The 22,785-nt window shown below is 37.5% G+C and overlaps 1 protein-coding gene and 2 long non-coding RNA genes across 8 annotated transcripts in view; 1 reads left to right on the top strand and 2 right to left on the bottom strand.

The window, feature by feature from the left end:
* LOC147841213 (uncharacterized) overlaps positions 1 to 8,888 on the top strand; it is a 30,072-nt gene extending 21,184 nt beyond the window's left edge. Inside the window, exon 3 of the long non-coding RNA XR_015506504.1 lies at positions 8,773 to 8,888. This is a non-coding gene — a long non-coding RNA (uncharacterized LOC147841213). The remainder of the gene's footprint in view (positions 1 to 8,772) is intronic.
* The window catches only part of LOC147841212 (uncharacterized), a 1,204,737-nt gene that overhangs the window by 944,182 nt on the left and 237,770 nt on the right, over positions 1 to 22,785 (bottom strand). The window lies entirely within an intron of this gene.
* The window catches only part of mymx (myomixer), a 111,112-nt gene that overhangs the window by 56,186 nt on the left and 32,141 nt on the right, over positions 1 to 22,785 (bottom strand). For all 6 annotated transcript variants that reach the window (XM_087279775.1, XM_087279778.1, XM_087279774.1 and 3 more), the window contains exons 7-11: positions 21,646 to 21,764; positions 20,854 to 20,968; positions 20,646 to 20,717; positions 17,631 to 17,746; positions 10,571 to 10,724 (exon numbers count right to left, since the gene is read on the bottom strand). In XM_087279775.1, the coding sequence (XP_087135901.1) occupies positions 10,571 to 10,724; positions 17,631 to 17,746; positions 20,646 to 20,717; positions 20,854 to 20,968; positions 21,646 to 21,764 (576 nt within the window). The remainder of the gene's footprint in view (positions 1 to 10,570; positions 10,725 to 17,630; positions 17,747 to 20,645; positions 20,718 to 20,853; positions 20,969 to 21,645; positions 21,765 to 22,785) is intronic.

Below are 22,785 nucleotides of genomic sequence, written 5' to 3'. Positions count from 1 at the left end.
ATCAGTGTTATTTACAGTTGAAGTCAAGAGTTATCAGCCCTCCTATATATTTATTCCCCAAGATTTTTTCAACACATTTCTAGTTTGCATGTTCTCCCTGCGTTTGCGTAGGTTTCCTCCGGGTGCACCAGTTTCCCCCACAGTCCAAAGACATGCGGTACAGGTGAATTGGGTAGGCTAAATTTTCCATAGTGTATGAGTGTGTGTGTGTTAATGTGTGTGTGGATGTTTCCCAGAGATGGGTTTCGGCTGGAAGGGCATCCGCTGTGTAAAAACATGCTGGATAAGTTGGCGGTTCATTCCTACGGAACCCCGAAAGGGACGTAGTGGAGGAGAAAAAAATTGGCTGGGTGAAAAAAAAAAAATGGGTGAAAGAAAAAAATGGGTGGGAGAAAAATATATATTTCTAAGTTTTTGCGTTCTCTCGCAAAGTTTTGCTTTCCCTCGCAAAGTTTTGCGTTATCTCGCAAAGATGTTTTGTAAACCCTCCTGTTTTTGCCAAAATTCTCCCATATTTTACCATTCTACCCCACTTTCTTTACATTAAATCTGTGCGTCGATCGTCGCCTTTCACTTTGCAACCTCTGAACCAGTGAATGCATGTATAAGCACTGACTGACAGACGCACTTTGTTTAGTTTGATAACAGAGGTGTCTCTGTAAGAATGCACAGATCTATAATGAAAGCAGTGCATTACTTTAGAAACTGTTTGTGCTCATTTAAGAGAAAATAAGCTGTTTAAAATAAAACATGCAGGACGGAGATGTTTACATATTATTCAGTGTATTTGTCTGTTTAAACATACACCCGCTCCTCTGTGCTCCTCTGTCAATGGCGCGTACAGACGCTGATCTGGGATCAGTTTATTGTATGGAGCGCGTCTTGTCAGTCAGCGCTTACACATGCATTCACTGGTTCAGAGGTAGCATATAAAAGGCGACGATCGACACACAGTAATGTAAAGAAAGTGGAATAGAATGGTAAAATACGGGAGAATTTCGGCTAAAATGGGAGGGTTAACGTGAGTGAAGTGAACAGGAAGTGTTTGTGGAGAAACAGTTTTGTGAGAGAAAGCAAAACATCTTTGCGAGGAAACGCAAAACATATTTGCGAGATAACGCAAAACATATTTGCGAGATAACGCAAAACTGCGAGGGAACGCAAAACATCTTTGCGAGGGAACGCAAAACATCTTTGCGAGGGAACGCAAAACATCTTTGCGAGATAACGCAAAACATCTTTGCGAGGGAACGCAAAACATCTTTGCGAGATAACGCAAAACATCTTTGCGAGATAACGCAAAACATCTTTGCGAGGGAACGCAAAACATCTTTGCGAGGGAACGCAAAACATCTTTGCGAGGGAACGCAAAACATCTTTGCGAGGGAACGCAAAACATCTTTGCGAGGGAACGCAAAACATCTTTGCGAGGGAACGCAAAACATCTTTGCGAGGGAACGCAAAACATCTTTGCGAGGGAACGTAAAACATCTTTGCGAGATAACGCAAAACTTTGCGAGGGAACGCAAAACATCTTTGCGAGGGAACGCAAAACATCTTTGCGAGGGAACGTAAAACATCTTTGCGAGATAACGCAAAACTTTGCGAGGGAACGTAAAACATCTTTGCGAGGGAACGCAAAACATCTTTGCGAGGGAACGTAAAACATCTTTGCGAGATAACGCAAAACTTTGCGAGGGAACGTAAAACATCTTTGCGAGATAACGCAAAACTTTGCGAGAGAACGCAAAAACCCACACATTTTTTTCTTTTACCCATTTTTTTTTTCACCCAGCCATTTTTTTTTCTCCTCCACTACGTCCCTTCCGGGGTTCTGTACATTCCGCTGTGGCGACCCCTGATTCATAGAGGGACCATGCCGACAAGAAAATGAATGAATGAATACACTTACTTAACAACACACTTTACATGCCAATTTGCACATAACAGTTGCACATATAACATTGTATATAGTGATATAGCTCTACATACACTTGTCTATTTGTATATCTGCATTCACCACTTACTGCTTTTTTATATATTTAGAATCTGTTTATTATCCTGTCTCTGTAGAAGCTCTGTCACCAAAACAAATTTCTCGTATGTGCGAACATACCTGGCCATAAAGCTCTTTCTGATCCCGATTCTAAATTGGCCATAGTGTATGAGTGTGTCATAATGTGAGTGTGTATGGGTGTTTCCCAGTACTGGGTTTCAGTTGGAAGGGGATCCTTTGTGTAAAACATATGCTGGATAAGTTGGCGGTACATTCCGCTGTGGCGATCCCTGATGAATAAAGGGACTAACCCTGCTGAAAAATCCAGCTTAAACTAGCCTAGGCTGGTTGGCTGGTATTAGCTGGTCAACCAGCCTGGTTTTAGAGGGGTTTTGGCCATTTCCAGGCTGGTTTCCAGCCATTTCCAGCCTGGTCTTAGCTGGTCAGGCTGGAAAATGACCAGCCAAATCCAGCTAAAACCAGCTTGACCAGCCTGGTTTAAGCTGGATATAGCTGGTTTTGGCTGGACTCCCAGCTTGGCTAGGCTGGTCAAGCAGGTTTTAGCTGGTCATCTCCCAGCCTGACCAGCTAAGAGCAGACTGGAAATGGCTGGAAACCAGCCTGGAAGTGGCCAAAATCCCTCTAAAACCAGCCTGGTCTACCAGCTAAAACCAGCCAACCAGCCTAGGCTGGTTTAAGCTGGATTTGTCAGCAGGGAAACCAAAGGAAAATGAATCAATGATAATCTCATTCACATTCATGACATGAGTAACTTCAGCGTCAACTCTTGACTGGGGGCGTGTCAGAAGTTGGGGCTGACACGATCCTCACAGCAGCGTCAGCCAATGAAATTAGTCCACAATCGACTACCGTCTGAGCTGGTGTATTTGGATAAAGCGACCTGATTGGCTGACGCGTCCATTGGCGTTTAAAAAGTTGAGAAATTCCTAACTTCCCCACTGAAGCGGCGCCGACGGATCCACAATGCAGTTTGGCAACGCCTGACGTCACCCTTTCAAAGTGAACAGACGCCCCGTGTGAATCAGGCGTCATGTCATGATCATAAAGGTGTGATGACATTATTTCACGTCTTATGATAAACCCGTCTTCACAAAGTGTTACCAAAAGTTTTGTTTACAGTATATAAATATTTAAAAACACATAGCACAATAATAACTTGAGGGAAAAACCCTTTCACACGAAATGTGTGTTCATGCCCGGGACCCCACAGGCTGATTGAGCTTTATGGTGGCGTATGAATCAGAGCTGGGCATTCTCTGATTATGAGCTCAGGATGAATGAGTCAGAGTTTGGGCGAGAGAGAAGCGGGTGATGCTGGAGAGAAACAGAGAGAGAGAGTCGCCTGAGAAAGTGCCATTTGGAGAGAGCAGCAAATTTACAAGCTTAATAACATTTATAAACACGCCACTCATGGAGAGGAAGCCTCCGCTTTAATCACACAACGGCACGTAATCAGGCAGAGCATCACGTGTCAAAATTACAGCAGTATCCACATGCGTTTCTGCTTTATATGAGCAGCTCGGATCAATCCTGGCTTTTATATACACGTTATATTCATTCATTTTCCTTCAGCTTAGTCCCTTAACTATAAACCGCCAACTATTCCAGCATATGCTTCACGCAGCGGATGCCCTTATAGCTGTTACCTAGTACACAGAAACACCCATACACTCTCACAATCACACACACTCACACACTATGGCAAATTTAGTTTGTTCAAGTCACCTTTAGCACACGTGTTTGGTCTGTGGGGGACCCTGTTTTCATCTGGATGCGGGCATTTTTTAAAACAGTATATCTATGGGCTCAAAACGTTAAGAATTCGCGAAAGAAAAATCCCACAATTGTTGTCGTCTGGACGCACAATTATACTACAGGTTAGAAATAAACACCCATCAAAAGCCTAATGAGGATACAAAAAGTCAACCCGGGCTCATTCTGAAATTGTATCCCTATATACATTTCTGGAGAGCACCAAATACATCCCAGGAGGTAGGATTTCTTTTTTACATTTTTTTTTTTACAGTTTTTATTTTCGCAAATCCACCAGAGGTCGCTGTGTCCGTTTTTTCAGATCTCAAATTTCTCTCGCAAGTACCATTTGTGCCTGCTGTTCTCACATAAATCCACCAGAGGCCGCTGTCGACTGATTGACTGATTGACTTACCCACCCTCCTCTTTCCATAAACCAAACCAATAGGGTTTTAAAAGCACCGATTGTCCCGCCCACCTACTTCCCTAAACCCAACCGACAGTGTTTTGAAAAGCAGTCCAAAAAAAGAAAAACCCTCTCCTGATTTTTACCAAATTTTCAGATTTGACCGCATTCTCACCCTGTTATTTACTTGTTTATTTTATGTTTTGGCATCTGTTTTTGTCCTACCCACTCTCTGGAACCGTTCTTCATGAGACTCGAACCCTGTCATCATGGTCAAGCTCTGCGTCTCAAGTCTGCCGAAGTACATGGCCACTTGACGAAACTTGTCACAGTGGGAAAGTCGTAAGCGGTCAGCTTGTAGCACGAAAAGAAACTGCGTGTGTGAGTAGGAGTGTATGGGTGTTTCCCAGTGATGGGTTGCGGCTGAAAGGGCATCCACTGCGTAAAACATATGCTGGACAAATTGGCAGTTCATTCCACTGTGGCGATCCTTAGATTAATAAAGGGACTAAGCCAAAACGAAAATGAATGAATGAATTAATAAAAAAGTACACATCAAATAAATATAAACGCGTTCTTACGTCCATGGCGTCAAAAAGTTTGTTTGACCTTCTTCTACGCCCGCCAGATCATCGCTAGGAGAGCATAAATACCTTATATGCCCTCTAGTGGTGTGAAATTACAACTCATAAATGGCTCCAACACTAACAATATCAAGGTCATTAGGTGCGTCCCAAATCGCATACTTAAGCAATATTCTATGCCATTTTGTAGTATAAATAAAAAAATATAGAAAATGAAGTGCGTTCACACCATAGACTGTAAAATATATGGACGTAGTATCCGTGACGTCACCCATAGGTTTCTAAAGAGCGCAAAAGAAGCCACAAGTAGGTGCGGCCAACCGTCGCTATTTTGTTCGCGCGTCATCAAACCCACGGCGGGATACCAAACAAGGGCAAAGAGTCGGAGAGTGAGCGGAGCTACAGACACCAGCTGGCATTTAGCTTGGACCTGGTTCAGACACACTTTACTTTGGGAGAAATGCTTAATACTTTGGTGCTTAGTTGTGCACTATATCAATAAAGTGTTTAGACTTTTAAAAACACTGCTGTAACACATTGAGCCACTAAACATTGTTCTTATGACGTTTTTCAACAGGAGGAAATGTGAATTACTTCCAAACACTTCAGATATAGTCTGTGTTAGTTAATGCAAGACTATTGATGAACTCCAGCATATAACTGTATGACAACGCTTCAGATGACTGATCTAGAGCCTACAGCTAATCAATCTGACAGATTCTGGAGTGCATTACAGCTCTAAATATAAATATAAACTATAAATGATCTTAAATAAAACAAATACATGTATAGAGATGGTATATAAGTATATAACTTTACTCACATGGGAAACGGAGGCCACGTGAATGGTTTGTGAGCACAATTAAGTGCACTCAGCATGCCATGCCATCTAATAATTGTAGGAAACAAGTCCAAAAGGCAGCTGACTGTGTAAAGCCACATAAAACAACACAGAAATACGATAAATATGCCGAGTTCAGTGACTAATCTGCAGGATTCAGCTGAGGTGAGGTGACGTGACGACGACCAACGAGACCTAGCTGTCACTCAAGTGGCCACGCCCTTAATTATGCAAACTTAATATAACTTAATATAAAGGAAACGGATGAGTTATAAAAAAAATTCACCCCCCTCACAGTTGTTATGAAGGGTGATATTAGCTGTATTAACCCAAACCTTTTTTTGTAGCAGGCTGTAAACACCTTTTTTTCTGCTGTAAAGTTGGCCATTCTAACAGTGGGCTCAATTGAAATTTGCTCTGTTTTGGAGCCAGGAGCGGCCAGGAGTAGCGGAATTTCAGATGAATTGCAGTTTTAGTTACTTCCGTATTGGCGTCCTGAGAGAGAGCGGAAGGTTGCCGCTTGGTTCACACTAAAAACTCTAAAAATAATAAGTGCACTTTAATTACCCGGATGACGCATGTATTCAGCCGTTAAAATGAAGTGTGTAATGATGGAAAGTTCACGCACTCAACGACCGCAGTTTTGCTCACGTATCGGAAGGTGTGGAGGTATCGGGCGCTTCTCCTATGAGAGTGATTATAGCGCCTCCCGATGGTGAATGTGGTTATACTTATGGCAGGTATTATTTGATCATTCGTTCGTTTATTTCACTAATTTGGCAACCGTCAAACGTCATCAGGAAAACGGTTTGAATTTCCTCTTAGTAAAAACAACATTGTTCCATTTAGGACAACACTACATATACTAAGCTGTTAAGTGGGTAAGTGCATAGTGCATTAGTGCATAGTAGGCCATTTGGGACGCAGCTATTCTTAAACGTTTACCTATTGAAGATCTGTGTGTTGTGAGATCCATTCCTTCAGCATTTGGACTGACTGACTTCCCGCTAGTCACTGGGATTTGTGACTTCCAGTAAAAGTAAAAGTCTCCATAAAGGGTAATGAGCACGAATCCCAGACCTGATACACCCTGGTAACCTCTGCTACTGACACAAGCGGCCATTGTTACAAGCCTGCTTCAGCCCAGAATGTCAGCAGCATTGTGCCAAACACAACAAAGCCAGAACCATCTGATGCTAAGCTGATGTTCAGGATATGGTGCTAAAAAGTAACCAAAAACAAAGCTGAAGAAGATATGCAGCACCTGGATGAAAAGAGCAGTGTTTTACAGGACGTTACTCAACTTTTGGCACCGTCAGTGAAAGCACTTTGAGAAAATGAAGATCTGCAAGTCAAGAAATATATACAGTTGAACTCAAAATTAAAAGGAAATTTTTCACAGTATTTCCTATAATATTTTTTCTTCTGGAAAAAGTCTTATTTTATTTTGGCAAGGATAAAAGCAGCTTTTAGATTTTTAAACCCATTTTAAGGTCAATATTATTAGCTCCCTTAAGCAATATCTGTTTTGGATCGTCTACAGAACGAACTACTGTTATATAATGACTTGCCTAATTACCCTAACTTTACCCTAATTAACATAGTTAAGCCTTTATATGTCACTTTAAGCTGAATACTAGTGTCTGGAAGAATATCTAGTCAAATATTATTTACTGTCATCATGGAAAAGATCAAATAAATCAGTTATTAGAAATGAGTAAATAAAACTATTATGATTAGAAACGTGTTGAAAAATCTCTCCATTAAACAGAAATTGGGGAACAAATATACAGGGCGGTTATTAATTCTGACTTTACCTGTATATAGGACTACATTTGAGTTAAATGGTAATCAGATGGTACTGATATACATAATGGTAAATGTATTTTTATGCATCAGATGCCCTTCCAGCTGCAACCCAGTACTGGAAAACACCTATACACTACGGCCAATTTAGTTTCTCCAATTCCCCAATAGCGCATGTGTTATGTGTTAGCGCACATGGAGCACCCGCAGGAAACCCACGCCAATACGGGGAGAACATGCAAACTCCACACTGAAATGTCCCAGCCGGGACTCAAACCAGCGACCTTCTAGCTGTAAGGCGACAGAGCTAACCACTGAGCCAATGTGTTGCCTCACAACACAAAGAAATATTTACAAAATAAATAAAAATGCAATTTCTTTAATGACCACAACACATGTACTTTATATGTATAGAATTAATTTTCAGCACAGCTGTACAACCTGAACCCTGTGTATTTATTTCGGGAAAGATCATGAAGATAAACATTAAAATCAGTAAAACATGAGCATAGATGCATATATAAAAATACAAAACAGATATTTAGAGATTTACAATATAAGTAATTGTTTAATATTATTCATTTCATTTTCTTGTTGGCTTAGTCCTTTTTTTAATCCGGGGTCGCCACCGCGGAATGAACCCATCTCTGGGAAACATTCACACACTCATTCATACACACACTCATACACCACGGACAATTTAGCCTCCCCAATTCACCTGTACCGCATGTCTTTGGACTGTGGGAGAAAACCGGAGCACCCGGAGGAAACCCAACTGAGCCGAGCCGAGCAGAGGTTCGAACCAGCGACCTTCTTGCTGTGAGGCGACAGCACTACCTACTGCACCACTGCGTTGCCTGTTTAATATTATGTATCTTGAAATACTTTGCATAAACCATGGGATATAAAACGGTTGAAAAAAATACAGAAGAACAGTAATATTTATATATAATTTATATAATTTGAAAAATTATAGAAGAATCATGAATAATGAAGAATTGATAAGTTATGCTTTCTATTTTAATTAAAACAATAATAAAACTATTACTACTAATAACTACTACTACTAATAATAATAATTAAAATATTCTATTGATGTAAAGCTGAATTTTCAGCATCATTACTCCAGTCTTCAAAATGAGTCAAATATGATGATTTGATTCCCAAGTAACATTTCTAATTATTATTTTGTGAATTTTGATTAAACTATTTTTATAGGTTTGGCATTAAAAGGTTTAAAAAAAAGCAGCATTTATTTGAAATAGAAATTTTTCACACACGTTGCAACTACAGCCACGAGGATCCCCGCTTCATGACACACTGCACTGCTAAAATCAATTAGTTACTTTTGCTTTAAAAAAGTGAGTAAAAAGTTGATTTTACTTTTAAAAATACATATGCTGGACAAGTTGGCGGTTCATTCCGCTGTGGCGAACACTGATTAGTAAAGAGACTAAGCCGAAAATAAAATAAATGAATGAATGAAGTAGTTTTGTGTGGTAGGAGAAGCCACTGTGGTGTTTTTTTCTTCTCTTATAAATGAGTTGTGCCTAAGAAGATGAAGACGAAATGCAATGAGCGCAATGCAGTGGCCTTTGGAGGCTTAGATGACGCTCTTTGGGAGAGCAGACAGGTAACAATTTGAAAAATATTAGAATTGATAATTTATGCTTTCCATTTTAAGTAAAATAATAATAATTAAATACTTTATTGATGTAAAGCTGAATTTTTAGCATCATTACTCCAGTCTTTAAAATCAGTCAAATAAGATGATTTGATTCTCAAGTAACATTTCTGATTATTATTTTGTAAATTTTGATTAAACTATTTTTATGGGTTTGGCATTAAAAGGTTTTAAAAAGCAGCTTTTATTTGAAATAAGGTTCATTAGTTAATGCATTTACTAACATGAAATAATCATGAACAACACATGTACAGCATTTATTAATCATAATTGAACATTTACTATTGCATTATTAACATTCAAGTCTATGCTTGTTAACATTAGTTAATGCATCATGAGTTAACATGAACTAACAATGAACAACTGTATTTTCATCAACTAACGTTAACGAACATGAATACTGTAGTAAATGTATTGTTCATTGTTTGCTCATGTTGGTAAATGCATCAATTAACATAAACTAATGAACCTTATTGTAAAGTGTTACCAGAAATTTTCTATATTTTTTTTAAATAATTTTGCTACCTCATTAATGTATTCAAAAAAAATCTATTTAAAGCACATCCTTGTTGAATATTCATTTATTCATTTTCCTTCGGCTTAGTTTCTGATTTACCAGCGGTTGCCACAGCGGGATGAACCGCCAACTATTTCAGCATATGTTTTACACAGTGGATGCCCTTTAAGCCACAACCCATACAGTCTCACATTCACACACACACACACACACTCATACACTATGGCCAATTTAGTTAGTCTTCAATTCTCCTATAGTGCATGTGTTTGGACTGTGGGAGAAACCGAAGCACTCGGAGGAAACCTACGCCAACATGGGGAGAACATGCAAACTCCACACAGAAATGCAAACTGACCCATCCGGGGCTCGAAACAGTGACCTTCTTGCTGTGAAGCCACAGTGCTAACCACTGAGCTACTGTGCCGCCCCTCCTTGTTGAATAAAAATCCAATAAAAGAAAAAAATAATAATTTCTAGAAACACATCCAAGACAACCCCACTACACACACTGAGGCTCTTCTCCAGCGCTAATGGCCTGTAATATAACAAATGGTTTATGCTGCCGGTTTATGAATATTTTCCTCTATTTGCTGCAGGTATCGCGTGTCCAAAAGACGTTATTTCAGCCCAAATGTCAGCGGATATAAAAACTGTAGATTCGAGGAGAATGCTGTTTGTCCTGGCGGCCTATTTTTGCCCTCCCAGCACAATTGAAGCATGTCGTACCTCATGAAAAGCTCTAGATATGTCCTGCCAGTGTCAATAACACCTAGAAAGAGCGGTGTATCAGACAACAGAGCACTGATAGATCCAGAGCATCTTATGAAATAAATGACAGAATTAATTATTTCATTTATTTAATTATCCCACTTTCACAACTCAGTGTTTAAGAAAATAATCCCAAGGAAAATAAGCGCACAGTGAATCTCCTTGCACATTTGTAACAGAATCAAAGCTGCGTACCGTAAAGCCCTTCAGACGATTCTGCTCCTCCTTCACCTCCTTTCCCATGATTCTTTGTGGGTCTGTTCCCACGCTGACGGGCGGCTCTTGGCTCGGGGTTTCGGGGTCACTGCCTTCCCTGGTTAACGAGGGGAGCTGAGCTGCTTTCTCATTCCTACAAACACAAACACACAGCCATCAAACCAACCTGCCAACAGAAGCGGCGGCTGGAGCCAAAAGCACACAGTGCAATTACAGCCACGGTGATCCCCGCTTCATGACACACTGCACTGCAAAAAAATCAATTAGTTACTTCACTTTAAAGAAGTGAGCAAAAAGTTGATTTTACTTCTAAAAAAAAACATATGCTGGACAAGTTGGTGGTTCATTCCGCTGTGGCGAACCCTGATTAATAAAGAGACTAAGCCAAAAAGAAAATAAAGAAATGAATGAAGTAGTTTTGTGTGGTAGGAGAAGCCACTGTGGTGTTTTTTCTTCTCTTATAAATGAGTTGAGCCTCAGAAGATGAAGACGAAATGCAATGAGCGCAATGCGATGGCCTTTGGAGGGTGATGCTCTTTGGGAGAGCAGACAGGTGCTCAAGACAGTTTTGGAGGGAATAATAACGTAATAATAATACTACTGAACCACTGTGATGACAGACTTTAGCTAAGGAGTTTTAGAAATGATGTTACGACTGAAGTTTATTTATTTGTTTATTATTGCGGATTGTACTGTTTTCCTCTTTGTCCCGCCTTCTTGCTGTTTTTCTGTTGTCTTATAGGCTCCCACGCCGGCGTGATTCCCTGCTCTGATTGGCTGCTGGTCTCCGAGGCCTGTATATAAGGGAGCTTCCGGCAGGGTTCGAGGAGCTCATTTCTGCTGCGTTCGGTGTTTGGAGTGGAGCTCCTGGGTTTCCCTCACCCCTTCGGCCGACGATCAAACACCAACCAACTTTGTATTGATGACCATCATATGTTTAAATATTTTTGAGAGTTTGAGCGTGTAGGGGTGACCTGCCTATTTATTTGATTACTTTTGACTTTGTTTATGTTAGGGAGTAAGGTAAGATTCTCGTATTTTTCTTTAAATAGTAATAGGTAAGTTAGTGGATTTATTTTATAGATTCTTTTGTTTGTTATTTTGGCCTGTGGTCACCCTGACGAAATGCTCATTTTTATAAACCCTATTTTTCTATAATAAATATCTTCATATGTACTCTCAATTGAGTGTGTGAGTTTGGTTGTCGACCGAAGGGAATCTTTTGCTTTAAGTTTTGTTTAGTTTGGGAAATCCACCACCCCAACACTTTTGTTTTTCCTTCGTTTATTATGCCCTTTTTGTTTCCCCTAGACTTGGGGCGTAATAAATGATCAAAACAACCTTTCAGATGTTTTACAATATGCTAAAAACGCAGCTTTGTCCAATAATGCATCACATCACACACATATTTATTATCACATTATCTCTTCTAACTATATTACTGTTACGGTCCGTGGGAGTTTGTATTTATGTGCCTTCTCCCTCTCTGTTTTGCTCGTCTCCCTTCACATCTCCTTGACTGTCATTAGCTCTTTGTCCCGCCCTATCACCTTTTGTTCCGCTTTTTTTTTTCTCTACTAGGTACCTCCTGATTGGATCCCGAGCCTGTCACTCCTCATTGGGGCGTTTCCTCGTGGACCAATTGGACTTCGTTCCGCGGACTTTAAATTCGACCGGCACGCCTTGTTTTTCAGAGTGCTATGTGTGTGCGTGTTGGTTTGTGTTCGCTCGTTGCTGTTCATCCTGTATGCTTTGTTCTGTGTTTCTGAATAACTACATCGATGTAAATTAGGTCATGGTTAAAGAGTTTATCATTCCTTTTTGGGGAAAAGGGAATAGTTTATTAAGTTGCGCGACATACATTTTGCCCGTAGGAAACACTAGGTAAGTGGGTGAGCGCCGCATTTTGTATTTTTGCTGATTTTATGTGTGGCATCGCAAATGCTAAAGATTTCGGTTTCTTTTTCACATTTTGATTTTGATTAGTAAGTTTAGAGGGGGATCTTGTGTTCTAGTTTAGGTGGCTTTTTGTTTTGTTTAGTTCTTTGCTTTGGCGTCACTCTAGTTCCTTTTCCCCTAAAACTTTTGATGGTATTTCTTTCTTCTTATTATTATTATATATACATTGTACAAAGCGCACACATGTAGGCCTCTCTTTTGTTGGCTTCATTTTTCTTCTCCTCGTAAGAGGAATAAACGAATTGAAAAGTAAATGTTGTGTCCTGGTGTATTTTCCATTCATCTACTCAGTAATAATTGAATATTATAAGTGTCACGTTTATTTTCCCTAGACGACTTAATTAAACCGTAACAATATCACATTAATTCATTGATGCACATGCTGGAATTTATGCACTAAATGTGTTTCCATTGTAGTTTACGCACATATCGCATATGTTTTTTATGTGCATTTCTAAAGTTGATAAACATCTTGTCTTTTCTATTAAGCTTTGTTTAATGCATATCCCAAAATGTGTATACAAATGAGTGGATGGAAACACAGATAATGACTAACAATTAACAACATTCTTGGCTCTGAAACAACAGAAAATAAAGTCAAGAATGTTGATGTGACTCTGGAGTCAGATCTGAGTTTAATAGTCATGTCAAAGCAATCAGTAAATCAGCATACTATCATCTCAAAAACACTACAAGAATCAGATGCTTTGTTTCCAGTGAGGACGTAGAGAAACTTGTTCATGTTTTTATCAGCAGCAGAGTGGATTACTGTAATGGACTCCTCACTGGCCTTCCTAAAAAGAACGTCAGTCAGTTTATCCAGAACGCTGCAGCCAGGATTCTGACCAGAACCAGGAAATCAGAGCACATCACACCTGTCCTTAGATCTTTACACTGGCTGCCAGTTACATTCAGAATAGAGTTTAAAGTATTATTACTGATCTATAAATCACTATATGGTCTAGGACCTGAATACATTACAGATATGCTCACTGAATACAAACCCAACAGATCACTCAGATCTTTAGGATCATATAAACTAGAAGTTCCAAGAGATCAGTCAAAGCAGGGTGAATTGGCTTTCAGCTACTAACAGCGCCCCCTGCTGCTGGAATCAGCTTCCAGAAATGATCAGATGTGCTCCAACATTAGGCACATTCAAATCAAGACTGAAAACTCATCTGTTTAGCTGTGCCTTTACTGAATGGGCACTGTGCTACGTCCGACAGATTGCACTATCATGTCTTTCTTTTCTATTTATTCTTTTATTCGTTTTTCAGTTTGCAATCATTTGTATTATTTGTTTATATTATCTTATACTTGTTTCAAACTTGATAGTGAGTAACTTTAGATTTTTGGGTTAACTGTCTCTTTAATACATTGACGACTGATGATGGTTACGCATCTGCTCTTTCCAAAATTAAGCAATGCTTTCATAACAAAGCCACTGAGACGGATGACTGAACGCACTACATCATGTCTTAAAATACATCTGCTCATGGGAATAGGGAAATCTCCACAGCTTTGAGACTGGAAATGCTAAACTTCGAGGATGACACACATGCATATTACACGCACACAAATCATGTTCTGTTATATAAGCTAACTATTATTAGGTTTGTATTATTAATTTGCTGTCAGGATGCTCACTGGCCTATATATACAGCAATAAAGCAATCAAAATACATAATTTTTGTATTAATATAGTTAATCATCAGTATCATTATCATTATAGTTAGTTATTAATTATAATTATTCATATCATATATATCATTCTGAATATATATATATTATATATATATCTTATATTTCCCTCAGATTAGTCTCTATAATCATCAGGGGTCGCCACAGTGGAATGAACCGCCAACTTATCCAGCATATGTTTTACACAGCGAATGCCCTTTCAGTTGCAACCCAATACTGGGAAACATCCATACACACTCATACTCGTATATAGTGCATGTGTTTGGCTCCGGGAAAACTGGAGCACCCAGAGGAAACATGGATTCATGCAGATATAATATTAATTTTTTAATTAAAGTCAAGAATAACAATGCTTTAACTTCATATAATAAAATCTGATGTTATAACATATATTTATAGATTACATATATAAAAATATATCAAAATAAAATAAACACCAATAATAAGAAATATGGAAAAGCATTATTTTATCTAAAATTCTGTAATAATAATAATAATAATAATAATAATAATAATAATAATAATAATAATAATAATAATAAATAATAATAATAATAATAATAATAATAATAATAATAATAATAATATTATATATGATTACAGATAAAACAGAAATTCATGTGCAATTACAGCAATAATGTAATTTATAATATAATATATTATAATATTTATTCATTCTTTTATTTTATTTTCGGCTTAGTCCCTTTATTTATCAGGGGTCACCACAGCGGAATTAACCGCCAACTTATGCATGTTTTACACAGCCAACCGCCAACTTATCCTTTTACACAGCGGATTCCCTTCCAGTTGCAACCCAGTACTGGGTAACACCCATACACACATTCACACACACTCATACACTATGGCCAGTTTTAGTTTAAATATGCTGCCATAATATAATATAATATAATATAATATGTAATTAAATATAATATAATATAATATAATATAATATAATATAATATAATATAATATAATATAATATAATATAATATAATATAATTAAATATAATATAATATAATATAATATATAATTAAATATAATATATAATTAAATATAATATAATATAATATAATATAATATAATATAATATAATATAATATAATATAATATAATATAATATAATATAATATAATATAATATAATATAATATAATATAATATACATGTGAAATGTGTAGTAATCAAATCTTTACCCCTAGCTCACATAAAAACTGTATTTTCTTCAATTTTAAAGTAATGTACAACAAATGAATCTACTTCCAATATAAAACACAGAATCAGCATCTAGACCAGTCAAAAGCAGCCTGATATATTCACATATTGATATAATACTACGATTTCTAACTTAATCTCCCTTCAAAACACTACAGAGAGGCTGTAAACGTCCAAAAGCTAGTGTATTATTAGCCATAAATCCATCTTGATTAAACATCTGCGCAAATAAACATTTAATAACAACCGAAGGCTTAAGCAAGCGATGGCAATCTTTTTAATTTTTTAAGACGAACTGGGCAAAAATCGCAGACTTTTAAACCTCAAAATAAATACGGACGCCTCATATGGTGGTGCATTAAAACTCAAGCAGTTAAAACGTAAAATTTGGTGGTAAACAAACAAACAAACAGAAAGAGAGTCTAAACAGCAACATGTGATATCAAATGCTTTATCTTGGATTTAGATTGAGAACAGTAATTGGTGACATTATGAAAATAAGCGCACGTCTTTTATATGCGTCTCATTATCATTTGGAAACATTTCCCTGGCTGTGCTGCATGCGGTTGGGAATACAAATGCTACAAAAACTGGATTGTGGAAAGCGCCGTGGGCTCTGTGGAAAACCCCATTTGCACTTTAAATAGAGCTTGTGTCCCTGCAAGGACACCATAGGGCTCAACTTATAACCAACTTTAAACTAAATAAAAAGAAGTCTTGCATTAATCTGCTCTTTAAAATATCTCTGCGGTATTTACCATTAGATTTGATGACGGGATTTTTTTGGAAAACTACTTGTAAATGTTATTTATTTTAATTAATTATTTAATTTTAGTTTCAGTTAATTATTTGCACATTCAATTGTCTGTGCTTGCACTGACTGTGGGAGGTGGTTCAGGTGAAGTGTGCTGCTTGTTTGTTTGAGTGTTTTGTTTAGTTGTCTGTTTGTTTTGATGTGTTGGGCTTTATTTTGGCTTATGTACTGATTCTTATAGTTCATCTCGAGGTTATCCCATTTAATGAACTCAAATTCAAACATTGTCCTCTAGGTATGAGCGATATTAATTTTCTTTCTGATCCGATATTGATACTCATACTTCAATGAAATATTTTATAGTGATTTTATGTTTGTTTTTTTTTAAACACATTATTATTATTAAATAACACAATAGACATAATTCCATTAATTAAAATTACAAAACATTTTTAACTAAACAAAAATTGACGAAATAAAATCATATATAACAAAAAATACTGCATTGCCTTGCTTAATATAAAGCAAATCGACATTTCTTCCCTTTAAAATTGTATTTTTATGTTATTTTAACTGTTTTTAAACTGTGCTGGGTGGGTGTACTGTGCTTTGATAGTGTGTGTTTGTGAGCATTAAAAGAAATACAGCGGAAGAATAATATAGTAACCATTACTGTTCATTCATTCATTTTCTTTTCGGCTTAGTCCCTTTATTAATCAGGGGTCGCCACAGCGGAATGAACTTATCCAGAATATGTTTTACACAGCAGATGCCCTTCCAGCTGCAACCCATCATTGGAAAACATCCATTCACACTCGATTACACACATACACTATGGACAATTTAGCTTACCCAATTCCATTCCTGTTCCTATTTACGTAGATATATATATATATATATATATATATATATATATATAAACTGTAATACTATTGTAATACCCATTTGCTCATGATTATTGAGCAAGCTCATACATGACACACACAAAAAGTGAAATGAATGAGGCATGTAGAGATAACGCAAACTCTAAATCAAGTCACTTTAGCATGTCAGTCATATTTATGTGTATAAAATATATGTTCCTAACAATAAAATTGTGGCTAGTGAAAATGGCGAGTGGCTAGTAATGTTGGAAAACCACTAGCCACAGTGACTGGTGATCAAAAAAGTTAATGTTAAGCCCTGGAGACAAGCATATAAAAATTTCACAGGAGGGTTACTAATTTTTCTTCGACTCTACATACATAGTACAAACTGAGTAAAATATACGTTTGGATTTTTGCTTTATTTTTCTATATCAATAAAATGAGACAAAGCTTGACCCTTTTTCTATTACACACTAATAAGTATGTACTATTTCTTTCCAAAAAGAAAGCTATAAGGTGTAGTGTAGGGTGTATGTGTTACCTGAGGGTCTTCTGGAAAGCGGCCCAGCAGTCTTTGAGCTCGCTCTGCTTCTGTGCGACTCGAGCCGCCAGCGCCGGCTGCAGGTTCGAGAGCTGAGAAACACTGACGTCCAGCATCTGCAGCACAAACACGGGCTTCAGGACACAGAGCTGGACATGATCTAATGCATTTGAACATACACTACTGGTCACTGAGATTTTTTGGGATGATTATGATTATTTTCAGTCTTATCTCATGAGGACTGCATTTATTTTAATGGATTCAATAAAGCAGTATTTTAGTATGAATACTTTGAGAAATGTTGAAAAGAATAAGCGGACTTTAAATACCCGGATGATGCACTTATTTAACTAATAAACACTCATGATGTAGGGGAGGAGCTGATGGAGAAGGGGAGGAGAGTATAGTAAAGAGTAGGAGCTGATGATGAAGGGGAGGAGCGGATGAAAAAGGGGAGGAGCGTGTAGTGAAGAGGAGAAGCTGATGGAGAATGGAAGTAGCTGATGATGAAGGGGAGGAGCTAATGGAGAAGGGGAGGAGCGTATAGTTAAGAGGAGGAGCTGATAGAGAATTGAAGGAGCTGATGATGAAGGGGGGGCCTAATGGAGAAGGGGAGGAGCGTATAGTTAAGAGGAGGAGCTGATGGAGCATTGAAGGAGCTGATGATGAAGGGGGGGCCTAATGGAGAAGGGGAGGAGCGTATAGTTAAGAGGAGGAGCTGATGGAGAATTGAAGGAGCTGATGATGAAGGGGGGGCCTAATGGAGAAGGGGAGGAGCGTATAGTTAAGAGGAGGAGCTGATGGAGAATTGAAGGAGCTGATGATGAAGGGGGGGCCTAATGGAGAAGGGGAGGAGCGTATAGTGAAGAGGAGGAGCTGATAAGGAAGGGAAGGAGCTGATGATGAAGGGAAGGAGCTGATGGAGAAAGGGAGTAGTGTATGGTGAGGAGGAGGAGCTGATGAAGGGGAGGAGCGGATGAAGAATAAAAGCTGATGATGAAAAAGAGCTGATGATTAAGGGGCGGAGCTGATGATGAAGAGGAGGAGCTGATGATTGAGGGGAGGAGCTGATGATGATGGGGTGGAGTTGATAAAGTAGAGCTGATGATGAAGAGGAGAAACATGATGAAGAGAAGCAGATGATGAAGAGAAGGAGCTGATGATGATGGGGAGGAGTTGATGATGAAAAAGAGCGGATGATGAAGAATAGAAACAGATGATAAAGAAAAGCAGATGATGAAGAGGAAGAGTTGATGATGAAGGGCAGAAGTTGACGATGAAGGGGACAATCTGCTGATGAAGAGGAGGAGCTGATGATGAAGAAGAGGAGCTGATGATAAAGAAGAGCTGTTGACGAAGGGGAGGAGCTGATGATGAAGAAGAGGAGCTGATGATAAAGAAGAGCTGTTGACGAAGGGGAGGAGCTGATGATGAAGAAGAGGAGCTGATGATGAAGGGGAGAAGTTGATGATGAAGAAGAGGAGCTGATGATGAAGAAGAGGAGCTGATAATGAAGGGGAGCAGTTGATGATGAAGAGGAGGAGCTGATGAGGAAGAAGAGCTGATGATGAAGGGGAGGAGCTGATGATGAAGAAGAGGAGCTGATGATGAAGGTTAGCAGTTGATGATGAAGAAGAGGAGCTGATGATGAAGAAGAGCTGATGATAAAGAGGAGGAGCTGATGATGAAGGGGAGGAGCTGATGATAAGGAAGAAGGGCTGATGATAAAGGGGAGGAGCTGATGATAATGGGGGGAGCTGATGATGAACGAGAGGAGCTGATGAGGAAGGGGAGGAGCTGATGATGAAGGAGAGGAGTTGATGATGAAGAAGAAGGGCTGAGGATAATGGTGGGAGCTGATGATAAAGGGAAGGATCTGATGATGAAGAAGAGGAGCTGATGATTAAGGAGAGGAGCTGATGATGAGCGTGGGGGCTCCTAATGAAGGGGAGAAGCTGATCATGATAAAGGGAAGGAGCTAATGATGAAGGGGTGGAGCTGTTGATGAAGAGGGGGAGCTGCTGATGTCATTGCAGATTAAACGGAATAACTTTGATTGCTATTAATTAAAAATGTAAAATATCATGATATCATTACATTGAAACGTAAAAGATCAGGTGACACCGAAGACTGGTGTAATGATGCTAAAAATTCAGTTTTGAAATTACATTCTAAAATATATTAGGTAACATTTTATTTTGATGGTCAATTTGTGTATTACTAGACTGCCTGCCTAATATCTGTTGATACTACAGGCCCGTGAAGAGACCTTCTAAGTGTAGGATAAATGGTTTTGAACAGGGGGTGGGGGTGGGGGGGAGAGTTGGGGTTGTCACGCTCGAACTGAAGAGCAGGGGGGGGGGGGGGGGGGGTTTGAATGGGTCGCTAGGGCACTTCAGATCACTTTGGAAGGGCACTTTCTATTCAAGACTAAAAAGGGCAGGTTGAGCCCTATGTGTGCATGTGCCTGCTGCTAAACATACATTAAATTGACTATAAGAAACTTTGAAAGCACATCAACTTACACTAACCCTAACCCCAACCTAACAGTCTATTCATAATCTAATGGGAATTAGTTGACATGTACATGCAATGTAACTTAAATTCAACAAACGAACCATCAAAATATATTGTGACCATACATTAAAACAGAAAACAAATTTAATAATTTTGCTGCTTTTTTTTTTTTTTTTTACATTTTTGTTCTAATAGATGCAGCCATGGTGAGAAGTAGAAACTTAATCCTTTAAGACAGGGGTCACCAATCCTGGTCCTGGAGGGTCGGTGTCCCTGCAGGGTTTAGCTCTATCTTGCCTCAGCACACCTGCCTGGTTGTTTCAAGTATACCTAATAAGAGCTTGATCAGCTTGTTCTGGTGTGTTTGATTAGGGCTGGAGCTAAAATCTGCAGGACACTGGCCCTTGAGGAACAAGTTTGGTGACCCCTGCTTTAAAAGAACAAAAAAACTCCATTGATCCCAATCTAGTTTTTTCAATGAAATGTCGATTCACACACCATGATTTGACTGGCGATGTCCCGGATTTCTCCATCTCTGCTGTTTTCCACTCCACTGCTGGGGCTTTTTCTCTGCATATAAAAAGTTAAGGAGAGTGAAGCATTAAATAATATTGCTGATCACATCATCATGTCCACATATTCATACATCAGATGACACAGAACCTGGTTTTGATCATAAAAAATATGAAAGATTAATTATTATTACCATGCTGATGATGGAGCAGATGATGTTTTCTGCCTGCTGGTAAAAGGACGAAACTTCCAGAGCGAGCTGCAGATTCTCATGATGCTCCTTCAAGTGCGACTGGGCCTTCAGCCAGCTGAGCGGATGACAAATAATGCATGGTGAAATTCATAGTGAAAAAATATGAGATTATTGAATTAAAATAATTATGAAATATAATTTGTTTAACATGTATTCATCTATTATTACTATGATCATGATGCATTATTATTATTATTATTATTATTTTGTCATCGTTATCTTCATCATCAATATTATTTTATCTTCATCATCATTATTATTATTATAACAATAACAATGTATTTCTACATGTATTCCTATTAGGTTAATAATAAAACCATTAAACAAATTATTATTATTATTAATAATATATTTTTGTGCTATTTTTAAACAGTAAATGATTATACAATGCATATAGTTGTTTAATAATTATGTATATTTTATTAGCTTGCTTTTCGTTGCTACAAAAATTATAATGTGCATAAAATTTATAAACATTTAAAAGTTGTGTATATTTAAATTTTATTATTATTATTATGTGATAAAACAGGTATTATATTACACCATATTTTATTCAAAATTAGATATACAAATTCCCTTTAAATGTTATTTTACATCAATATCATTATATCTAACTTGAAAATTTTGTACTATTTAACCAATTTATGCAAATTATATATATATTTAAATTTAGTGAATGACTCTAATTAGACATTAATTATGCTTTCATGCATTGTTATTCTGTGCACTAACATTTTGTTGATGTGTTTTCTGTGGGCTGAGATGCTCTTTCCTTCAGTCTTTCCCTGTTTTTCCAGTCTGAGAGCCATTTGGTTGATCTCCTCATGAAGGTTACGATAAAGCTGCTCATCCTGAAACAGACACGAGATGGCCAGAGCTCTTACTAAACCTCAGATACATGCAACACAATCATAGTTTCATCATGCCTAATATTCCCAAATCTAGTACAATCATCTTTTGGCTTACATGTGAAAAGGGTGAAAAAAAATATTGAGAAATAAGATTGAGCCACAAAATCAGATCAATTTGAAGGAATTAAAAAAATTATATATATATATATATATATATATATATAAACTAAATCATGGTAGTGTTGCATTACAGTTGTCTTTTGGACTGTGGGGTAAACCGGAGCACCCGGAGGAAACCCACGCGAAGACAGGGAGAACATGCAAACTCCACACAGAAACACCAACTGAGCCAAGGTTCGAACCAGCGACCCAGCGACCTTCTTGCTGCGAGGCAACAGCACTACCTACTGCGCCACTGCCTTGCAGGTTGCTTTACAATTAAATAAAAATAAATAAATAAATAAATAAATAAATAAATAAATAAATAAATAAATAAATAAATAAATAAACAAACAAACAAACAAACAAACAAACAAACAAACAAACAAACAAATAAATAAATAAATTGGAAAAAGTAGTAGCAAATAGGAGTAAACAAATATTGAAAATATTTTTATATCATGGTAGAGTTGCATTACAATTTAAATAAATAAATACATAAAAAAATGAATGAATTAATTAACGAACAAATGTATTAATTACAGTAAAAGTAGTAGCAAATAGGAGTAAACGATTATTTTAAACATTGAAAATATTTTTTATCATGGTAGTGTTGCAATACAATTTAAATAAATAAAAAAATAAAAAATAAATGAAGTAGTAGAAAAGGAAAATATAAATCATTTAAAACATGGAAGAGCTGCTTTACAATTAAAATAAATAAAAAAGACAGAAACAAATAAATAAATAAACAGTAAAAGTAGGAGTAAATACTGTAGGAGTAAACGATTATTTCTAATATTGAAAATATTTTATATCATGGTAGTGTTGCATTACAATTTAAATAAATAAATACTTGAAT

This window comes from Danio rerio, chromosome 13 (assembly GCF_052040795.2).
Source record: "Danio rerio strain M-AB ecotype USA chromosome 13, GRCz13ab, whole genome shotgun sequence".
In the NCBI taxonomy this organism is placed as follows: domain Eukaryota; kingdom Metazoa; phylum Chordata; class Actinopteri; order Cypriniformes; family Danionidae; genus Danio; species Danio rerio.
This window is presented reverse-complemented; position numbering and strand designations above follow the sequence as displayed.